Source organism: Ptychodera flava, chromosome 14, assembly GCF_041260155.1.
Source record: "Ptychodera flava strain L36383 chromosome 14, AS_Pfla_20210202, whole genome shotgun sequence".
Classification (NCBI taxonomy): domain Eukaryota; kingdom Metazoa; phylum Hemichordata; class Enteropneusta; family Ptychoderidae; genus Ptychodera; species Ptychodera flava.
Genome location: NC_091941.1, coordinates 21,166,158 through 21,186,984, shown reverse-complemented (window position 1 = coordinate 21,186,984; position 20,827 = coordinate 21,166,158). Strand labels below are relative to the sequence as shown.

At 39.8% G+C, this 20,827-nt stretch overlaps 1 protein-coding gene across 7 annotated transcripts in view; it reads left to right on the top strand.

Moving 5' to 3' along the window:
• The window catches only part of LOC139149718 (uncharacterized), a 49,530-nt gene extending 28,815 nt beyond the window's left edge, over positions 1 to 20,715 (top strand). For all 7 annotated transcript variants that reach the window (XM_070721646.1, XM_070721648.1, XM_070721649.1 and 4 more), the window contains exons 7-13: positions 518 to 583; positions 4,829 to 4,921; positions 7,227 to 7,352; positions 8,530 to 8,672; positions 9,641 to 15,931; positions 16,221 to 16,570; positions 18,246 to 20,715. In XM_070721646.1, the coding sequence (XP_070577747.1) occupies positions 518 to 583; positions 4,829 to 4,921; positions 7,227 to 7,352; positions 8,530 to 8,672; positions 9,641 to 15,931; positions 16,221 to 16,293 (6,792 nt within the window). In that variant the 3' untranslated portion in view covers positions 16,294 to 16,570; positions 18,246 to 20,715. The remainder of the gene's footprint in view (positions 1 to 517; positions 584 to 4,828; positions 4,922 to 7,226; positions 7,353 to 8,529; positions 8,673 to 9,640; positions 15,932 to 16,220; positions 16,571 to 18,245) is intronic.
• The last annotated feature ends 112 nt before the right edge of the window (positions 20,716 to 20,827 follow it).

The following is a 20,827-nucleotide window of genomic DNA, read 5'->3' as shown; positions in this document are numbered from 1 at the left end:
TGAAAAAGTTTTTGCATCATAAATATTTTTAAAGTCATTATATATTGACTGAATGTAAGCAAGTAGAGATGTTTTCAGTGAATTTTGTTTGTAAAATCAGGCCATGAATATAAACTGTAGAGGGTGGGTCTCTCTCTGACATTATATTTTAAATAGTGTGCTAATTTGTCATTCGGAATTGTTTTTTCAATTGTGCAGAAATGTATTTGAAGAGAGAGAGAGAGAGAGAGAGAGAGAGAGAGAGAGGGACAGACAGACAGGCAGACTGACTGACTGACTGACTGACTGACAGACAGACCGGAGGGTGAAGCAAGGGGAGAGCTGGGAGGAGGGAGTGGTGTTGTGTGGGTAGCTGCAGCATCACATGCTGTCAGTGTTGTTGAGAAACCATGACAACCATGATTCCAATCAGTAGTGTTTGTGACTGACAATTGTTAATGTTGTGAAGAGCTGTGGGGATGTTTTCAAAGAAAGGTGTGAAAGGTTGATTTCTGTCTTTATCCTCCCATGATTACAGCCACGTGCGGCAGCTGGTTTCCGAGGGACTGTCCGTTATGCCTCCATCAATGCACATAGGAATCGGGTAAGTAGAAGCTTTGATGAGCCCATTGGTTGCTGTGAAGAGGGGTGTGACTCCCTAAAGGTTATGCTGTCAAGTATGTCGTTGTTTGGTGGCTCAAACCTTGTCAAATTATAAGTGTTCGTGTTTCAAACAATATCTGTCTTCTAATGTCTTGTGGCTGTTTGGGCATTGAAAGTTGAAAGTCTCTGAGTAGTCATTTCAGAAGTGTTGAGACAATATGAAATTCTACTGAAGTGTTGTTTTCAGCTTGCGTGAATTGCTCGCAGATATTTGTTACTTTGTATTAAAAAATCTGTCATTGTGGCATGCCTGGTCACATTTTATGATTGGTCTCCAGAATCTCAGCAGCCTTTCCTTTGAACGATGTGGATAAAATATTTTACGTAACATAATTAAGGTAGTTCACCTCAAAAGTGAAAGACAAACTTTTGCTCAAACTTTCCTTGAGGAATTTTGCAACCATTCTCTTTCAAAATCAAGAATAAAAATCGGGGGTCACCATGCAAATTTTGGTTCTAGGGAAACAAATTACCCCAAATTTACCGATATTTGAAATTCAAAACAGCTGCTATCCATGTGATAATTCATGGAGAAAAATGAAATTTTCAGTTTCAAATAACTAAGCCGATGAAAATTTTTCTTACACCAAGAGCTTTAAAATGAATCCGAACATGTGGCAGATCAGAAAAGACTTGTAAAAGTTAGAGAGTTTGAAAATGTGTCCCTGAGGCACATTCTACCCTAAGGGTGATCGAGCCACTAAATTTTTTACTAACAATTTTCGTTATTTTTCTCTGACACTAAGGTATATGTGAGGATGAGATTACGACAAAAAAAATCAATATGTCACCAGATTCATTTGGCAGCTAGAAGGATTTGAAATACACCCACTTTTCCCCATTCAAATGACAGAAATTATGAATCTCTAGTAAGCGTTGCCCAACCAGATATATATATGTAAGTTCCTTTCTTGAAATGCGGCACTTGGTTTGTTTACATGTGATCCACATTGAATAATAAATGAAAGATTTAGCTATTTTACCGCTGAAAATGTGCATAAGAATTTAAATTATCACTTCTCAGGCCTTCCAAAACAACAGTTAAAGCTGTTGCAAACTTAAAAGTAATGACCACACCTTATCCACACTTTGCAGAATTATTTAGATTTCCAATCCAAAATTTTGTTTATTTTCACATAAGTTATTGTTCAGATATTGCACATCATATGCATCAAATAAAAATATGAGGTCACCAGCCTATTTACAATGCTACATCGCTTACATTTGTACCATCACCCCCTCCCCATATGTGAAATGGGAAAAATCACAATTTGATGAGAAATATGTCCTTTTCAAATTATTTTGTTAGAATTTATAAATACTTTGTAAATATATTGACATTCAAACATTTAAAACTTACAACTCGACAATAATATAATTATCATTCAATCATCACTAACAACATTCGCTTTCATGCTAAAAGCTCTGACAATAAGTTGTATGAAGATAGGTTTCCATCAAAACCATGGTTTAATTTTTACAGTGAGCACGGTCCCATACAGTGGACGCATGCGCCGGAGAGTGCGCATTCTGTTGTTTGCAGTTATGATGACGTAGCAAGTGACTTGATCACCCTTTAATACATATATAGATTCTCTGTTTAATTTCAAATGTTTGCATTGAGACTGTTTGAGTGTTGCAAAGAGATATGAAGTACACTGTGAGACTGAATTACCGAAAAGTCTTGCCTGCAATGAAATTGGAGGAGAGGTCCCAGATGAGATTCTAGCTGGTTGCCAATCATATCGGGTGTGATATGTATAAAAATTTTTGTATCATGATTAATTTGGGTTGTTCAAAGGAGATGGTGCTAGACAATTCAAAGTACATCTTCATATCGTAGACAAAATTTGTGGAAAACAATATTTATTTTCCATAAGGAGAGAATTGTGTGATGTTTCTGTGTTATCTTGCTTGTTTGTAAATTGGTTAGAATATCAGTATGGCTATTCTAGTCTCACAATATGATAAATGTGGACAGTTGCAAAACTAAGGCGAACAAAATTTTTGCAGCATGAAATCAGCCAAATTTTTGTTGATTATTTTGGATTAACTATTGTATGTTTTTGCTGAGATCATGAGTTTAATAATACAAATACATTGTATATTCATTCCAGTACATTTTAGGTGTATGATATCTTTGGTATTACAGGCTTGTAAAATTACATCAGCCAGTCTGACTTCAGACTTTAGCAAGGCCATATCCATTGGCGGTTCATGATGTTTATACATAATATCTGAATGCGTGATGCAGGTTGTTTGGCTGTGGCCCACATCTGGCTGCATCACACCCAAACTTATTAAATTTGCAGTGTTTCATTTCAAATTCATTTTGCTCCGCATATTAACTTCTGACCTTAATGCCCGGATTGCTTGTTCCAGTGAGCATAAACAAATGTTCCATTTGATAGTGATATGTTTAAGAAAAACATATCTAATGTCTGTGAGCTATGAAGTTGAAATTTGATAATTCCTTCAGGTTAACTTCATCTGTTCTCTGTTCGGCATTCAGGCTGAGGTGCAGTCTGCAAAAAAATGCCATTTTCTTGTTCTGTACTTGTTTTAGCTGCAGTATGAAATCATGTGTATCGAGACTTAGAGTAAATTTGACTCTTTGGTATTTCCAGATTTACAGTGCCAATTTTTCAGTGGATAGGACTTCCAATCATTTGTGAAAATCACTGTTTAGAAGTTCAAGGAATTTACCAGAGTTCATGATCAGAACGTCAAAAATATTTGGTCTGTGAACTGCTGTGTGCATGGAGGATGAACTCTTTCATTATTTCAGTCTTATGCTATAGTTATACCCCAGGGGCCTGTTTGCATTGTCAGAAATCATCATATTTTAATCCTTGAACTTATGCATGCGTAATGAGTAGTGATCATGCTGAGATATTGTAACAGTATGCACACAGTTGCTACTGAGATGGAAATTGAAGGCTAATGTGAATATGAAGTGTAAATATACTCTATATTAGTAACAATGAAGTGAAAATTACAAAAAAAACCACTCTGAGATTTTTAATGTTTTTTCCTATCAAAAGTGTATCATTTGCTGTGTAAAGTTTTAAATTGGCAAAAATGGATCACCGGAAAAAAATTTTATAACTTGCTGCCACTCAGAGGCATTTTGCAATACTTGTAGGAGATCTGTTGAAATCAATAAGGATATTAAATTACTTGACAACTGATGCATGATCATCCTTACAATGGCTGGAGTAGTTTGTAGCTGTCCACCTGATGTAAATTGGTGAGCCAATTCTCTTGAAAGGTTTCTGTGATTTTACTTGAAAAGTCGTCTTCAACAGTTTCGTATGAGTTTGGATAATCTCATTATCGATGTTTTATTGTCAGTGTATGTTCACCAATTGTTACAGTGTACAGCTGACTGGCATTGCTAGATTCAAACAAGCTAAATAAATTATTACTATCGACATATATATCCTTGTTATATGATTGTACTTTCCTCATCTCATGGACACTTTGGGGAGTGATTTAGATGTTTATAGTCCTTGTGCCTTCTTTGCCGAAATACGGCTGTAGCCAATGTGGCAACTTCCACAGAAGGGGTACAAATTATGCCCTTCCCCACAATCAAGAGCTGAAGGCATGAGGGACGCTTGCGCCCATTGAAACATTTAAGCTGCACAGACTTTATAAGCAAAGCAAAGGGTACAAGCGGCTGTTGACAATCCAGGGGTGATTCTGTTTAATGAGATGGACTCTCTTGAAACTGAAGTTTAATAGTCAAAGTTTCTCATTAACAGTTCCAACTTATACCCCACTGTTAAATGGATAAACAAATTCTTAGGTTTCTCCCCAAAGTAAAAGAATGTACACCAAAAAAGGTAGGAATGCGGCAGTGAAACATGTGGAATCACGCAAAAATTGGGCAAGTTCCGAAAGCTGATATCAACAAGACCATTGAATTCAAACACAGAACCTTTGCATCACAAGTAAAGATTGAGCTTGTAATTTAAGTCAGAGCGATGCTTATAAAGGCTTTTTGAGCAAAGATATTTGTACTTTCTGATTTTTGTTTCTTTCCTGTATGTATGCATCTGCATTGAAACTAAACAGACCGAGACAAGAATATACAAACAATGGCCCGTGTTGTGGTTTCATGTGTGATTTTTCCCTACATCATTCCCTGGGATGATACTGATTCCTCTCCTTGAATCTGCAGGAAATGGGTCGACACGATGACCTTTGGTCCCTTTTCTATATGCTGGTTGAGTTTGTGACCGGACAGCTCCCCTGGAGGAAGATCAAAGACAAGGTATGCCATCATCGTATCTGAATACAACACAGCAAAACGGAATGAAAAAAAAATGATATGAATTCACATCAGAATACTTGTGTATGTTTTATGGGTCCTGGATGGATGCAGTTGTGAGGTTGTCTTTCACATGCACGGTGATTTATACAAACTGAAGTGGAAAACTAGTTTATGTTGGTCTTGATTAATTTGCCCAAGTAGGAGTCCCATTGAGACACTGCTGCCTCATCAAACAATATTAATATCTGGTAGTGATCACTGGAGATTGCAGTACTGTTTATTGAAATGCCATGCATCTGTTCACTGAGGGATAATTGTGATTCCTTGATGAACTGCTGTGACATTTTCCCGAAAGTAGATCAGATGTTGGGAGGGGGTCTTTCTCATGGAATATTCCACTTCAAGAGAATGTTAAAGAGGCATGTTGCTACACCTGTCGTTCTATATGTGTACCCATCCGATTCACACTTCACAAGCCTTTGTTTCCATTTATTTTAAATGTCTTGGAACAAGTTCCTTTCTGTTTAATTTCACTGAGAACATACCTCATTATGTATAAAGAGGCTAGCAAGTAGTTCCATAAAGGATTGTCAAGATTTCTTCAGAGTGTACATCCTAAAAGGTAACAGTCACTATTGACCATTTACCTTTGAAAAATGTCTATACAGATACATTAAAGAAGCCTGTAAAGTTCTTATTTGGAAGATTTCCCAACTGTTGCTTGAACATCCTCCATCCACAAACAAATAAAATAAAACAAAAAATGGTGTGCAGAATTTCATAATTATATATCTGCATCTTTATTTATGCATCAATTGCTCTTTCTGTCAAAGATAAGTAAATAAAAAGAAATAGTTTTTTCGTAGCTAAATCAAAAGAGGTCATTTTCAGGTCAGGGTTATATGTTGGTCCCTGGCGAATGTTTGTGTAACCTCCCTTTTAAGTCATACATTCCACTAAATAAACATCATGTAGGTCTCCCCGAATGCATGCAGTCAGAGGTTAGTGCAGTGGAAATTGGCTGTGCCACCAAATGTAAATGAAGAAATTCTTCATCCGACCCCTCTGTTTCGGTATGTTTACTGACTGCCCATTGCCACCCGTCTTCTCTTAAAAGTCTGTTGGGAATATTTGTTTTGATTCATTTTGAAATTTGAAGTGCCTCCTGTCAGAAATATTATTCTCCAGTAGAGTTAGGGTGATTCAATATCTTAGTCTTAGATTAGGAAAATTTTAGACAGAGATATGAAAGTGGTCCTGTCTGACCTCGCATTTCAGCTGTGTGCACTGATCCAGCAGCTCAATCTGTTATCGGGTAATGCACACAGCAGGGCTTTGAAGTTTAGCGTACCAAGCAGCCCAGCTTGTATACACTGAGACCGTGGATCTGCCAAGTATCATGATTTCAGAAGTCAAATGTTCGTAGATATCATACGGAACCCTTGGTCATATTATATATATGATCTATTGGCACTTATGTGGGACCCTTGTGCTCTGTTGCTTGATGTGAGACCAACAGATGTTGCTCTGGTCAGTATTAGATGGAAGCTGCAGAGGTAGTTGTGACCAGTGTGTTCCCCGTCACATTCCATATTTTACCAAAGTTTATACAGTACTAGCAGAGAGGGTTTTGCAACATTCAACGATGATAGGCATGCAACATATTTGCATGTTATGGAATCTTTTCAAAAAAGAGTGATGCAGTGTCCCAAATACCTCTATCTTAACATCTGACTGTTGATTGAAAAGATGCTCTGTATGATAGGCAAGCTGTAAATTATAAGTAAACTTGCTCAAAGCATTGACCCTTTATCCCTATTTCCTTATTAAGAGGTCAAACTTCCCAATAAAAAGAATGTGTAGGGGGGGGGCAAACTACAGTAGTTGAAGGGGTGACATTTAACATAGAAAGCATTGAAATTAAACAGCACAAAATGTTCATGTTGCCATCCTCTATTCTCAACTTATTCATACGCTCATTAAGGCAGATAAGTTATCTATTTTAAATCATTGAACAATGGTCTAGCATAGTGGGAGACACCTTATAGGGAGCTGCATAGTGTAATGAGTTTAGGGAATTCGAAAGGGCAGTTTGCTCACAAGTTAAATTTGTGTTTGCTTCCTGTGAAGAAAAGATGTTGATAGGCTTATATTGTTGGTGGAATGTTTGTAATAGCCAAGCCTGGGAGAAGCACATGCTAGACGTACTATACATTACTTGATTGGAATATTTTTATATGTTCCTAAATTGACAAACAGCTATCAAGGTAATGAAATCTTTGTGGTTTGTGTCTTCGCTTTGCAGGAGCAAGTGGGCTTGATGAAGGAGAAGTATGACCACAGGCTGATGTTAAAACATCTTCCGTCTGAATTCAAAGGATTTCTTGAACATGTACAGTATCTGAGATACGAAGATAAACCAGACTATCAGGTAAGCAATTTGGCAGATCGTCCATGTAGCCGACACGAACACGAAGTGTCTGTTACCGGCTACCAAAGACTATGAAAAATAGTAAAGAATGAGCTACAAAATCACTATCAGTTTTAAGTTACAGGTAGAGTAAGTCTGTGCCTTTGTAAAAAATAATATAAAAATAGTAGAAAGTGAAGAACCAGCTGAAAGTTAGTTGAGGAGACCTTGACCGCATATCATTTGCATCTCATTGTCGGCTACATGGACTGTGTGCCAGCAATTTGGACATCCTGTTTGTGAAATCTTGTTCATTGTGCTCGTCATGTGATTTCTGCATGCTTTAATGTAGGATTTACTTATTCAGAGTGTCAAATTATTGATCACCGAACAGCATTATGAATATTGTAACGATAGTTTCGTATAGTTCATGGTATATTGAAAATGATTAAAAATATGTGAATAAAAAATGTTACTCTACAAGAAAAAAGCAATATTGCATGAGAAATTTCTTGTGAAAATACCAACTGCAAACGCTAGTTAGACAGTTTGACTCTGAATGTGTCAATTAAGGGATATTTGTTGGTTCATTCTGGTCACCGGGTAACATCATCTCAAATGTAAACTGATAGATTTTAAGTGTGCGTACAGAAATATCCCAGTAATGTCTTTCCTTTTCATTAATATGACACCAATCAATGTACCGATAAATTTACAAGAGAAATACTAGACTTGCCCCTGATTTTGATCTTACATAGATACACTTACGTTATGCTGTATTGTGTTTGGCTCTTTAAGATTTATCATAGTGTGCAGTACTTCATTGTACAAAAAAATGAAGCAAATAAAAAGCAAATAAGTGTCACTGTTATTGTAATTGTATGTTGCAGATTGAGTATATCCTTTCGAAAAAAAATTCCCTCCTTTGGAATGCTAGTATCTGTGGTGTAGAATCATCAATATTTTATTATGGACCTGTCTTATCCTGCTTTGTCGACACTCAGTAACTAGTGGAAGAAAACAGAACAATATTTAGTTGTAAAAAACTCCCATTAAAGGGAGACCTTTCAAAAAGGTTAGAGGATCAAAGGAGAACTGTCTACAGCTCTCATGACATCAGAAAATACATTGCTCAGTGGCTGACTTCGCTTGTTTTAGAATTGGATTGTCTCTCAGCGTGTATTATCTTCTCCATCAGAAATTACAATCTCTGCTGGAGCACTGTATGAACCGAAAAGGCATCAAGGAGTCTGACCCTTTTGACTGGGAGAGGTGTGGGGGAGATGGCTCAGTGACCACTACAACAGGCACTTCAACCACACCACCAAAGATACCGCTCGGGTAAGTAACATAATAATTTCCAACGGTAATTTTATCTAGGAAAGTGATGCGTTTATAGTCATTATCCTTGTGAGGTCTCATCTTTCAAAACAGTTATATTTTTGATAAAATTTATTGCCTGCTTGACCTCATCATCACTGGAAATCAGGTCATTCCCTGTATCCTTTACTGTGCCAATCCCAATCGTACTACAGTTACATAAAATTGTTTTCATTACTCTGTAACAGGCTTTTAATACAACCATACATACACACGGATATCCTTTTTCCTGCCAAGTCTGTCACTGCCCCATCTGTCAAGTCAGTAAAAAGCAGCATTGAACCAACACCAAGATGTATTTCTAGCTACTTGGCATGTTGTCATGAATGGTTGGTTTATAAAAATCACGTTTACAGTATCTATGTTTTCAGAGGCCTTCAAATTTTCAAATCTTGTTAAAATGCAGTGTATTGGATAGGTCATGCCTCACTATTATTGAAATTATAGCTTGGCAGGATAAGGGTTTAACAAGATATTTCATTTGAAGCAAATTTGTATTTGACAGTTTATAAAATCTTACAAGTTTTTCGATGTCACTTCATTTTAACTTTAATAAGAAAGTGAAGTGGTACCCAACCCCGTCCCTTTTAGTGTCAATACATCAGTGTGTGTGTGTAGTACTCAGTCTACTTCAAGACAGAGTGCTAGTTTGTGTTACAGAGCAAAAAGTACTAACAGTAGTCACAAGTGTTTTGCAACTATACTTTGAGTCCAGCCCATTGTTTCTGTTTGTGACTTTGATTGGTTTACGTAGATGTAGAGGTATGGGGATACAGGACAATAATGACAGGTAATAATAAAATACCAATAATGACAATACCAATAATGACAAGTACCAAACATGTATAAACTGATTATGATCAATTTACCATGTTTGAAATCGCTGTATTGAATATGTCTTTAACTTTTGTTCATCATTTCATTTACAGCCCTGCTGCTGACCTGCAGCCAGCCAACACTGATGTTGTTCTTGATGAAAATTTCAGCGAACATGACCATCACAGGCCAGGTCAAGTAGAGGTCAACCAGCCACCCGAAGTTGATGCACCTTACCTTAATGAGTACCGAAGAGAAACTGAGGAGAGAATTGAAGAGATCGTAAAAATGCAGAGAGTAGAAGATTTGGATGTTCAGAGGGAGGTCCTTGTGGAAGAGGTTGAGATCATGCAGAAAGAAGAGGAAGAAGAAGAAGAGGAAGATGAGGAGGAGGAGGTTGAAGAGGGTGAAGAAGAGGAAGAAGCTGCTCAGCAGGAGGAAGAAGAGATTGAAGAGCCAGGAATCCAAGAACTGCAATTTCCCATCATTAGGAAACCATTACTGCCAGAGGAGAAACCCAAACGTAGGAAGGGAGCCCGGAAAAGGAAACCTAAAAGGATGAGGATCCAGGACAGCCATGCAATACTTGAAGGAGAGATGAGTTACATGACATTCCGGGATCAGCTTGGGCAAATGTTGAGTGAGAAGGACATGTCTGTCCAAGATGATGGGAATGTGCAAGTTTTAGGGGCCACAGGAGGCATAGTTGAGGAAGACGCATCGGCAATCAAAATCAATAGTGTGCAAAATGGTGTCGCCGGACGACCACCTCTCCCAAGTGGTAAACCACCCCTGCCAACCTCTCTTATTCAAACAGCTGCCAAGGAACATGTATCCGTTGAAAATGGTGTACTCGATGATAGGCCAGCTGCGCCTGAACAAAACACAGTACTACATCAAAAAGAAACTTATGGTGTACAATATGAACCAGTTTTACAACCGGAAAAGGAGCCCCTAAGGCCAGTTGAAAATGGCTTTATTGATGCTCAAATACAAAAAAGGGAATTCAGAGTGCCTTTGGAAGAACAGCCAATCATAGAGGATGATGAAGAACTTGACAGAGCCCCAGGTGGCATTAGTTCACCAGTAAGGGATGATAAAGAACCTGAAGGGTATTATTCTGAAGAACAAAATGGCATAATGCCAAAAGTGCAATCTACAGAGCAGGAAGAGGCACTCTTTCAGAGGGAAATGCCAACAATATATCCCCCGGAAGAAAATATTGGAGAAGAGGAAAAAGTACAACCATATGAGAAAGTGTGTGCAATAGAGGACATATGCAGCAAAGGGGATGAAGATGTACGCGTTTGGCAACCACATCTTGATGAGAGGCAAATCTGGACACCAAGGAGGAGTACATCCGTGCAGGATGGTGAGGATGCTGAAGAGGAAGAAAGAGAAGGAGAGAAGAATGATTTACTTGTTCAAAATCTGCGTGATCTCAGAAATGAGGAACAGGATAATCTTGTGGCTGTTGAAGCCCCAATCGATAAGGAAGACGTCATCCAGAAACAGGATGTTGACTATGAAGAGGTGTTGCACATATCTGAACATAGTGATGATGCACAGCCAGTGAGGCATGCATCTGTTGAAGCTGAACACATCATTTTGGAAGATGTCAAGAGAGAAGTTGGTGTAGATGAAGAAGTGAGAGATTTTAAAGTGAATGATATCGAAAGAAACAAGGAGATTGTTGAAGAACAGTTGGAAAAGGGGAAAGAGAACAAAGAAGAGGGCAGAAAGGATGTGATTGATGAGGATGACTATCAAGTTGATAAAGTGCAACGATTTGAAATGCCCGAACCTCAGGAACTGACTTCTCGGGAGAAAGTTGAATGTGTGGAGAAGGAACCTGAGGAAAGAGTCATTGAGCCGGAGCCTTTAGATAAAGGTGAATGGCAGGGTATGCTTCATGAAAAACTTACCAGTGAAAATGGTGCTATAAATTTTGAAACAGAAAATATTGGTGTGCTTGAAGAAGCCACAAAAGATTCAGACATTGATTTTAATGATGAAAAAGATACAAAGTGGACTAAGAATGTAGCTTATGATGATTTAGATGAAGAGAAAGCTGTTACAATGTTGCAAAGAGGTCTTGCAGCAAAGCATGCTTTACACGATGAGCTAATGAAAGAAATTCTCGCAAATGAACGAGAGGTAGAAAGCAAAACCAATAATGAATTTTTGCCAATGGAAACAGAGGAAGCAGTTGCTAGCAGAGTTCAAAGACAGCTACAAAACAAAAGGACCTCAAATAGTGGACACAGAGAACTTATGGAACTTATACTAGCTGGTCATGAACCAGAAGTTGAGGCTAGTCATGATGATGAAGCTACGGATTTATTTCTCAGGGCTAGGACTAGTAGGCCAAATATACCTTCACGTGAACATAAGGAACAACAAGACAACAATCGTACTGTAGATAAAGATTTAGATATTACAGAGAATTACAGGCAGTCAGCTGCCAAAGATACCAAAGATGCCATTGTTGCACCAAGTGAAATCAATAGCAAACTCTCTGCCGGTGCTGCTATTGTTACCTCACAAAAGGTTAATAGTGAACGTCTAGAGAATAATGAAGCTTTATCAGGTCAGCTGGCCAAAGCGAACAAAAGTACTGTTAATACAGATATAGACACACATGTTGACATATCAACAGTCGAGCACCTCGCAAGTAGAGGGTCAGATTCAGAGCATTACAAAGCAGTCTCGAAACAGACACCAGCTCGCAATATGATGGAACAAATTTTAGGCTCATCTCTTGATGAGAAAGTGCCAGAGGTTCGCAGTCAGAAGGAAGATGAAACCCCTCACTCACGGCAACTGACAGTGGATACCTCAAGGGTTTCTGCACTCAGTGAAAAATCAGGAGCAATATCACCACGACAGGCAATGGAGAACATCCTTGCAATGGCTGCAGAACAAGGCAGTGACAAAGGCGCAAAAACTGAAGAGGATTTCAGTGCGAGACACTCTAGGCGCAAACAGAACATTGATAAGAGCTTGTCTGATATTGATCAACTCAGTCAGAGTTCTGCCTCCAGCAGGGATGTAAGTAGGTCAGACCGGTCGAGTCGATCCGGTAGACAACTGCCGCCAGTGCCAAAACTGAGGGATAAGCACAAAAGACAGTTGCGCATCGAAAGGAATAAGAACAGAAAACTACCGGCAGTTCCCCTGAAGACAGAAACCACAGATGCTGCCGTGGAGTTCACTGTCGTTTCTCCCCCTGTAAGATTTGAAAATATCAAAGAAGGTGAATCAAACCAAGAGATTTTCAACATAACTGCCAAGCTGCCTTCTTCAGTGTCCCTCCCAGGAGATGAGCTGAGCAAGAGCAGCAGTGATGTAGCTGTAGCCTACCAAAAGGATGGTGCTCATCCAGTCAGTGAATGGCAACCATCCACCTTGGCCGTAGTCACGACAGTCATGATGGATGACGATGCTGTCACTATTGACCCTGCCATGACTGTAACTGCAACGCTGCCAAAGACAAAGTCATTCACGGCCACTGACGAGCAGAGTGCTTCAAAACTGTCTCAAGGAGGGCAGTCTGAAACACCACCAGGAGAGGAGGAACCAGATCTCAAGATCAAAAAGTATGATGATGTATTTGAAGACAAAGGTGAAGCACTGCCAGAGGAGAAGGCTGTGAGATTTGCTTCTGAGCTTGACTCTGATCACAAAGACCATACAGGGGACAGGTCTGTTGGGAAAACCTCTGACTCTCAATGTGGAACTCATAATCAGTTTCCTAGTGCTGTTATTGATGGGGGACCAGAGACAATAGGTGCTAAGTTCTTCCATGATGATTCAATACCTCCTTCTCCAGTGGCCAAGACTTTTCACCATGATTTCCTACCAGAGCCGTCTGGCAACAATGGCCTGCTTCCAAAGGATGACGCATCCTCTGAAAAAGTCATTGTTGACCGGGTTAAGAAACTGCTGAACAAAGATTCATCTGCCAGTGAAGGTGTTGATCAGAAGGACAACAAAGACCAACATACTGAACCTTATCAAGAAAACATATCTCCTGTTGTTCAAGATTTGAAGGAGACTGCCAACCAAACTGATTTACTAAAAAAAGAGAAGACTCCTGCTTCTCCTCGGAGAAGGCGACGAGAAAACAGAAAACTTCCGCTTCTGGCAGGAGGGCCATCATCTTACAAAGTTGGTAAAGGTGGAATTCCGTTCATTCCAGCTGGGGAAGGCTCAAAACCCCCAAGCCCAAGTGAAAAGTCAAGGGTTCTGAGCAAACAGAGGCCAGAGGGCAAGTTTTTCCAGAAGGACCAATGTCCCAGTGATGCCAGCGACGCTTCAACAAGTGCAAAGGCAGATAAGCATTCAGTCAGTTCTACTGCCATTGTTAGACATTTACTAGGTAAAGACAACAAGTCTGATAGTGAGACTAGTCACAAAGAAGACAAATACAGTGAACTCAAGTCGTACTTCTCCAAGATAAAGATACAGCCTGATCAAGCTAAATCTTCAGATTTAGCCAAGACAGATGACAAACAAGTGACTCGAGCAGAACAGAGTGCTTTGGATGATGCAGCAGTTCAGGCAAAAATCACTCCAGTGGATGGGAATAAAGAAGAAAAGGTAGCAGATGTGAACAAGGATGAAATGGTGAAACATGGTGAAAAAGAAGTGAAGAGGAGAGGCCACAGGAAAAGAGAGAGAAACAGAAAGAAGCTTGATGAACAGAGGAAGTTAGAAGACCAAACTGAGAGTGTCACATCAGTGATTGAGTCAGAAGCACGCTCAACTGCATCTTTATCTCCAAAGGAAAAGGAAAGTAAGTACTCAGAGACTGGACTGCAAACAGAAAAGGAAACATCAACAGTTGATGCAAATCTTGAGCCACCGGCCTTGCCAAGTGATGAATCAAAGCAGGAACATCCTTCAAAACCTGTGAAAAAAGTCCTGTTTCAAGCACCACAGCTGTGTGAAATCATCAAGGAGGAAGATATTGGAAAGTTCCAAGAACTTGAATCTTCTCATGCTCTGGCTGCTAGCAGCCGGCAATCTCATGCTGAAGTGGCGTTACATAGTCACAGTCCCCTGAAACAGCAGAAAAAGGAAATGCAAGTGAAGTGGGCCGATATTGCTGCAGTTGAAAAAGAAACACCAGAAGAGCAGGAACTTGTACCGAGCACTATACATGAACCTACATGGCAAACTTCAAAAGACAGTGGGATTACCGATGTCAGTGAAACTCAACAGAAAACTGTTGAAGAGAGCAAGCCAGACCACAGAGCTGCAGCAGATGACCAAAATACAAGGGAAGCAGAGTTGCTCAAGAGAGAGGAGAGGAGGAGAACTCGACAGAGACAGAGGATTGCATCAGCAGAAGCTGATGCAGCTGAGCAACATTCCACTCCCAGGGAGGAAGACCCTAAAGAAAAACCAAAAGAGGAAAAGCCTTTGCAAGAGGATGCAGACCGAAAGAAGGAAGAGGAAGAACGTAGGCAAAGGCGGAGAGAGAGACAGAGAAGGAGGCGGTCAAGGAGACATTCGGATCCTGTATCAGAGAGTGTGACAGAAGCTGTGCAATCACAACAAGATGAAAGAGACAGTGTTTTTCATGATGATGATCATGGTGAACTACCTCCTGATTGTCGACCGCAATCACCTGTTTACAGTAAAACTAAAGGATGGCGAGAGCCATCTAGCCCCGTCAGAAGTCCCACACGTCCCAGACAGCCAATGTCTCCACACAGCAGGAGGACAAGAATAATTCTGCCAAGTAGCAGTAGGAAAAGCTCTCAGAACGAAGCAGAAGAACAGCCAGATTCCAAACCACAGAGTCCTGTTGAAATTCGGGAACACAGTCCTGCTGTGTCACCGGGCTCAATGCAGAGGAAAAGGTGGAGAAGACGCACCGTGGAGGTTGATCGCATGGACCTGCTATCAAGAGACTCTGAATCACCATTACCAAGTAGCCCAAGTCCGAGTAAATTTAGCTTGGACTCCTTGGGGATGGATACTTTGGCGATTCCTCAGTCAGCAGGCAGTCCAATGACATCCCCACTAATGAGGAGGAAGAGGAGCAGGAAGAGACGGCCATCTGTTGATGATGGCATCTTGGATACTGCACAGGACTTTGAGCAACCAGACCCAGTCATTGAAGTGTCCAGAGAGACAACATACAGGACCAGAATCATCACACCTGCAGGTCGACCGGCCTCACCCTACAATGAGAGCCTGCCTGTGTCACCTAGGTCTTCGCCTCGATCTCTAAGATCCTCTCTGGAAGATCACACGTCGAATCTGTCGCAGCCCAGTGAACATACATCAACACCGAAGGATGATGACAGCCAGATGTCTTCAGCAGCACCAAATTCCATGGCTCCAAGACCACCACCAGGGCAAGCTCCAAAACAGGGGATCATATCAGCAAGGTAAGTTTTAGAAAGTTACATGCACCTGCTTGAAACCGCCTTCACAATCTAGTGTGCTATTTTGATAACTAATGCCTTGTATGTGTGCCATCACCAGCTGCTAATGATTGCTCTGTGTTTCAGTTCTGTCATGCTGTGTAATTTTTATTTATTGTCAAGATTGCATCAAATTTTCATATGAATTTGCACATGCTTCTGCTCTACTTTGCTGGCTCTGCAGGCACTATCGTAAATTTGTACCATGTAATAACATTTCTTTCCTTCCTTGTCATTTGTGGTTTCTTTAAAGGAGAAGGCGGTTTCGACCAGCCCACTTGAATTCACCCCTTGATCATGAACAATTGACTCAAACAACAAGTTAACTCAAGACCAAAATGAAACATAATCAAGATGAAAAATGACCATTAACAAAGAAGATGTCTGGAGGATCTGAGTGGAAACCTAGCTGTAAGCTTGAATCCGTAGAATGCTTTGCAGATACAGCTGATGCCGTAGAGGTTACATAATCATGAGGCAAAATGGTTTAACTCGCAATCAAGGCTGTTATGTAGGATGCTGGATATTTGTATATTTTGTATATGGATGATATGAACATAATTTGACCAACTGTAGTTTGGATATACAAGCAAGAGACAAAAGGTATGTGGAACTAGCATTTCATTTCATGTACCCCACGTGAGGATCGATTATACAAGCATGCTTCAACTGGTTTTATTGAGATGTGTACAGTGGCCTATAACATAAACAAGCATGTGATATGAACTTGTTTGGCTGCCTGAAGGTCACTTTTACAAATCCTGTGCCAGTACACTGACCTAACACAACAGATTTCATTCGACTTTGGACAATGACAGTGTAGCATTGCAAACATTTACATGTCTATTTATTTTGTTGTACAATCCAATATGACAGCCTGCCAGCCATTCTATTACAATTTTTCATATCATGAGCTTCTAATCAGCACAATGAAAATGCACAAAAGTTGAATGTGCAAGTTGTTGTATGGAATGATGCAGTGTGGCTACCAGATGGCCATTTTGTTGTGAAATTTTTCATGTGCAGTATATGTACCATTACACTTAACAGATTCCACTGAGACTATGGTATACACACATCTGCCAATTTGTTTTGCAAGATGATCCAATATGGCTACGTACCGGCTATTTTGTCACAAACTATTTTATGTCTTGAGTGGTTATCCAGAGATACCAAAAGTGACTTTGTTCAAAATTTTGGCATAAGGACAAGTAGCTGTGGGTCCATAGCTGTGGTGTTTTCAGACGGGATTCATGCCTTTTACGGGCTGGTTTTGACTTTTACGATTTTAACCCCGCCACAACAGCTGTGGGATATTGAATAGACTAGCATCCATGTTCCGCCACAAGCACCCTTTGCACAAGTTTGTTCGACGATATTTCGAAAAATTTTCCATCCAAATTACAAATTGCCAACACTCATCGACAGCTTGGTTATTAGGGACTCACCAGACCAAAAGTTCACTCAAAATTCACTGAAATATTGCCTTTTTGTCTAGGTTTGCCCGACATGACTACACGGAGACCGCCATTTTGCTAGCGTAAAACTGTTGGTCGAGGATCCCTGCAGCACGTCACCACAGTGATGTAGGCAGTGACCTCTCAACTTCTAAACACAAACTAAGAGATTCATCGTGTGATATCGATGACCATCACTCGTCTTCTGGACATTCCCAGTCTCACAAAACTAAAACCAAACTTTTACTTTGGGAGAAAAAAGTTCAGTCCTAGGATCTGTGATTATTCGTGGCGCGCGGATGCTGGCCATAATCTCTTAGTTTGTGTTTAGAAGTTGAGAGGTCACCGCCTACGTCACTGTAGTGATGTGCTGCATGGAGCCTCGACCAACAGTTTTACGCTAGCAAAATGGCGGTCTCCGTGTAGTCATGTCGGGCAAACCTAGACAAAAAGGCGATATTTCAGTGAATTTTGAGCGAATTTCTGGTCTGGTGAGTCCCTAATAACCAAGCTGTCGATGAGTGTTGGCAATTTGTAATTTGGATGGAAAATTTTTCGAAATATCGTCGAACAAACTTGCGCAAAGGGTGCTTGCGGCGGAACATGGATGCTAGGATGTGTATTTTGGTGAAAATAGGCTGTGACAAGTTTGTTTATTTTGTTCAAATATGCATTGTATGTAGTCCACATAATGCTTGCAGTTTGAGTGTGTCTAAATCATTAAGGAAGCTTGTACATGTCAAAATTTTCATCAAGTGTTTCATTTCTGGTGTCATACTGTCCCTAAGCACTAATGGTTGGACAATATCCTTGTCTTGCAGATCTCTAGCACAAGCCAGTGCCTTGTAGACATGCAACAGAGACAAATGAAATCATTAAAAAATAAAAAAATCAGCAAAAAATACCCAATGTCCGTCCGAGCTTAGCCCCTACCAAGCCAGCCATCAGTGAAGCATTTACAACAGAACTCTATGGACTGCAGCGGCACTTTGGAAAGAAGAAAAAAAACAAAGTGGCCCACCGGATCATCGACATCCCTTTTATGAAAACGAAACGTGACCATGAAACCAATCGCTGAGAATTAATTACAAAGTGTGATTCTAGAGACAAGCACCGGCTGCCCAGTTATTTTTTGATGCTTTTTAACTTTGGAGCTCACGATAAATGGGAGTCTGCACCACTAACAGAACCTGTCGATTTACAACTGATTCTTGTATTGTGTGTGTGTGTGTATATACCACACCGAAGATGGATAAAAAAAAATTGAATGAACAAATCAACAAGTGATGTGCAAGACCTTTCTGGAACTTCAACCAAGTTTGGCATGTGCATGGAAACGAGTCGTTCAGTTTCTACTTTTCCATATTGTCTGGATTATTTGGGAATTGACCAGTGAATGTGCACCACTTGCACCACAAGAAGTCCACAGAAAGACGGATATTTATTAATAGGGTCTAAACAATGTAAGACCAGGCCACCGTGAATAATTTTCACCGTATGGATTCTTCATAGTGAACTATATACCATATTGGAAGGTGCTGCCCTATGGGTTTTCTAGCAAATCGGAACACTTTGTAGCTAACAATTCAAAGATGAAAAAAAAAACTCATAAACATAATATTTTAATAACACTATAAATGCATGATTTATTTATTTGTAAACAAGTGTCTATAGGAAGTGACATAATTCAGAATTTTTTAAATAGGGGACAATTCATCTTGTTTCACGATTTTTTGTTTGCATTTTTTATCATTTTACTGCCACTGAATAATTTTTTGTCTGTGTATGGTAGTATATAATTTAACCTCAGCAATTCCATCCATTTTAAGGGAGTTGTTTTCTCTTGTGAAAGAAACTCATTCAGACATTTTCTGCCAAAAGATTTTCCAATTTAAAAAGTTAAACCTAGTGTTTTCACAAGGTCTTCATGGAGACCCCAAGACATCTTCTTGGGGGTGCGATACTTGAACAGCTGCGAGGCCAGTAGACCACTTACCATCATCCTGTGTTATTTACAATCATCAACAAGCCCTTCTGATTCGGTTTTTGCATGTTTTTTTTTAGGCCAGGTTGGGAAAAAAACAGGCAGGCAAGAGAAGAGATTTATTTTATGTCCATGTACTGGAATACTTAGTTGTATGACTCCGAAAACTGTCTGAGTCGCCCACCGTGAAAGTGTATCCTTCATATTCAAATCTCATTCAAACTCGTAGCCTAATTACTCCTCTGATATGTTCAATGACGTAGTGTAATGTACCCTAGCATGACAAATACTGACAAGGGGGCCAGATGTCCCTCGTGGGGGAAAATTATAAAATGAAAAAAATGAACCAATCAGTGCATGGAAATTTGAATCATCACGTACATGTAGAAAGTCTCTTCTTCTTCTGTATGCCAGGCCGAGTTCTTTTTGATACCAGGTTTTCTCAGTAAGTTGTAATATTTAGTTCTTGGTATAGACATAGACCCCAGAGCAAAGAGGGTCTATGGTGCAGATGGCCAGCAAAACGTTACTGTTGTACGAAGGGGAGGGAGTATATGTAATTGGGGGGATTTGTCTAGAGATAATGGCTACAATACCACAGTGCATGACACAGTGTGTGTGTGTGTGCAATGAAGAAGAGTTACTGAAGCAACAAAATAAATGCTTGAGCTCCACGCTTTGTACTCTTGCCGAATCAAATCACCCCCACCCCACCCCCTTGTTTTGGGATTGCAGGAAATTACCTCACAGCATTCATGAATTTCACAGACTTTCATCATTCTGCATGTCAGAAAAAATCTGCAGATTATTTTTTTTTCAGTAATCTTGCCACCTGTCTCATTCTTACTCAACGTACACACTGTAGCTGTATCATGTGTCTATTTTCATTCAAATCGATTTTTACCCACTGATTTTTTTTTTCCTTTTTAATATTCACATTTTTTTATTGATATTTCTAGTAGACTTAGTGCAATTGGTTTCACTTACTGGCTGAAAATTCTCTCTCAGTTTCGGGCAAACGACTAAAATTGCTCTGAGAGTGTTGCAGTCGCATACTCAACCAGCATATAAAACGTTTTCTGGCCATATGTTTTTTTGGGCCTTCATTTTTTTTCCCCAAGTATGATACTGTAGCAAAAATGGAGCTTTTGAGAAAGGCAATCAGTTTTTACAGGAGGAGCTCTATTTTATTTACAGTGTATATATTCTGTTGTAATCTTTCTGCTACGCCAATCGGTGCCTTGAGAAGGCTTGTACTGCTGTTTTATACTCGGCTTAAATTTAACCAATAAAAGTGTTTATAAGTATTATGTGCGTGTGTGTTTTCTTTGTACATGCTTGATGTACATTGCATGCATTTGGTGATTGAGAGTGGCGTTGTTGATTAGAAACCAAAACAATACAAAGTGCACACAAAAT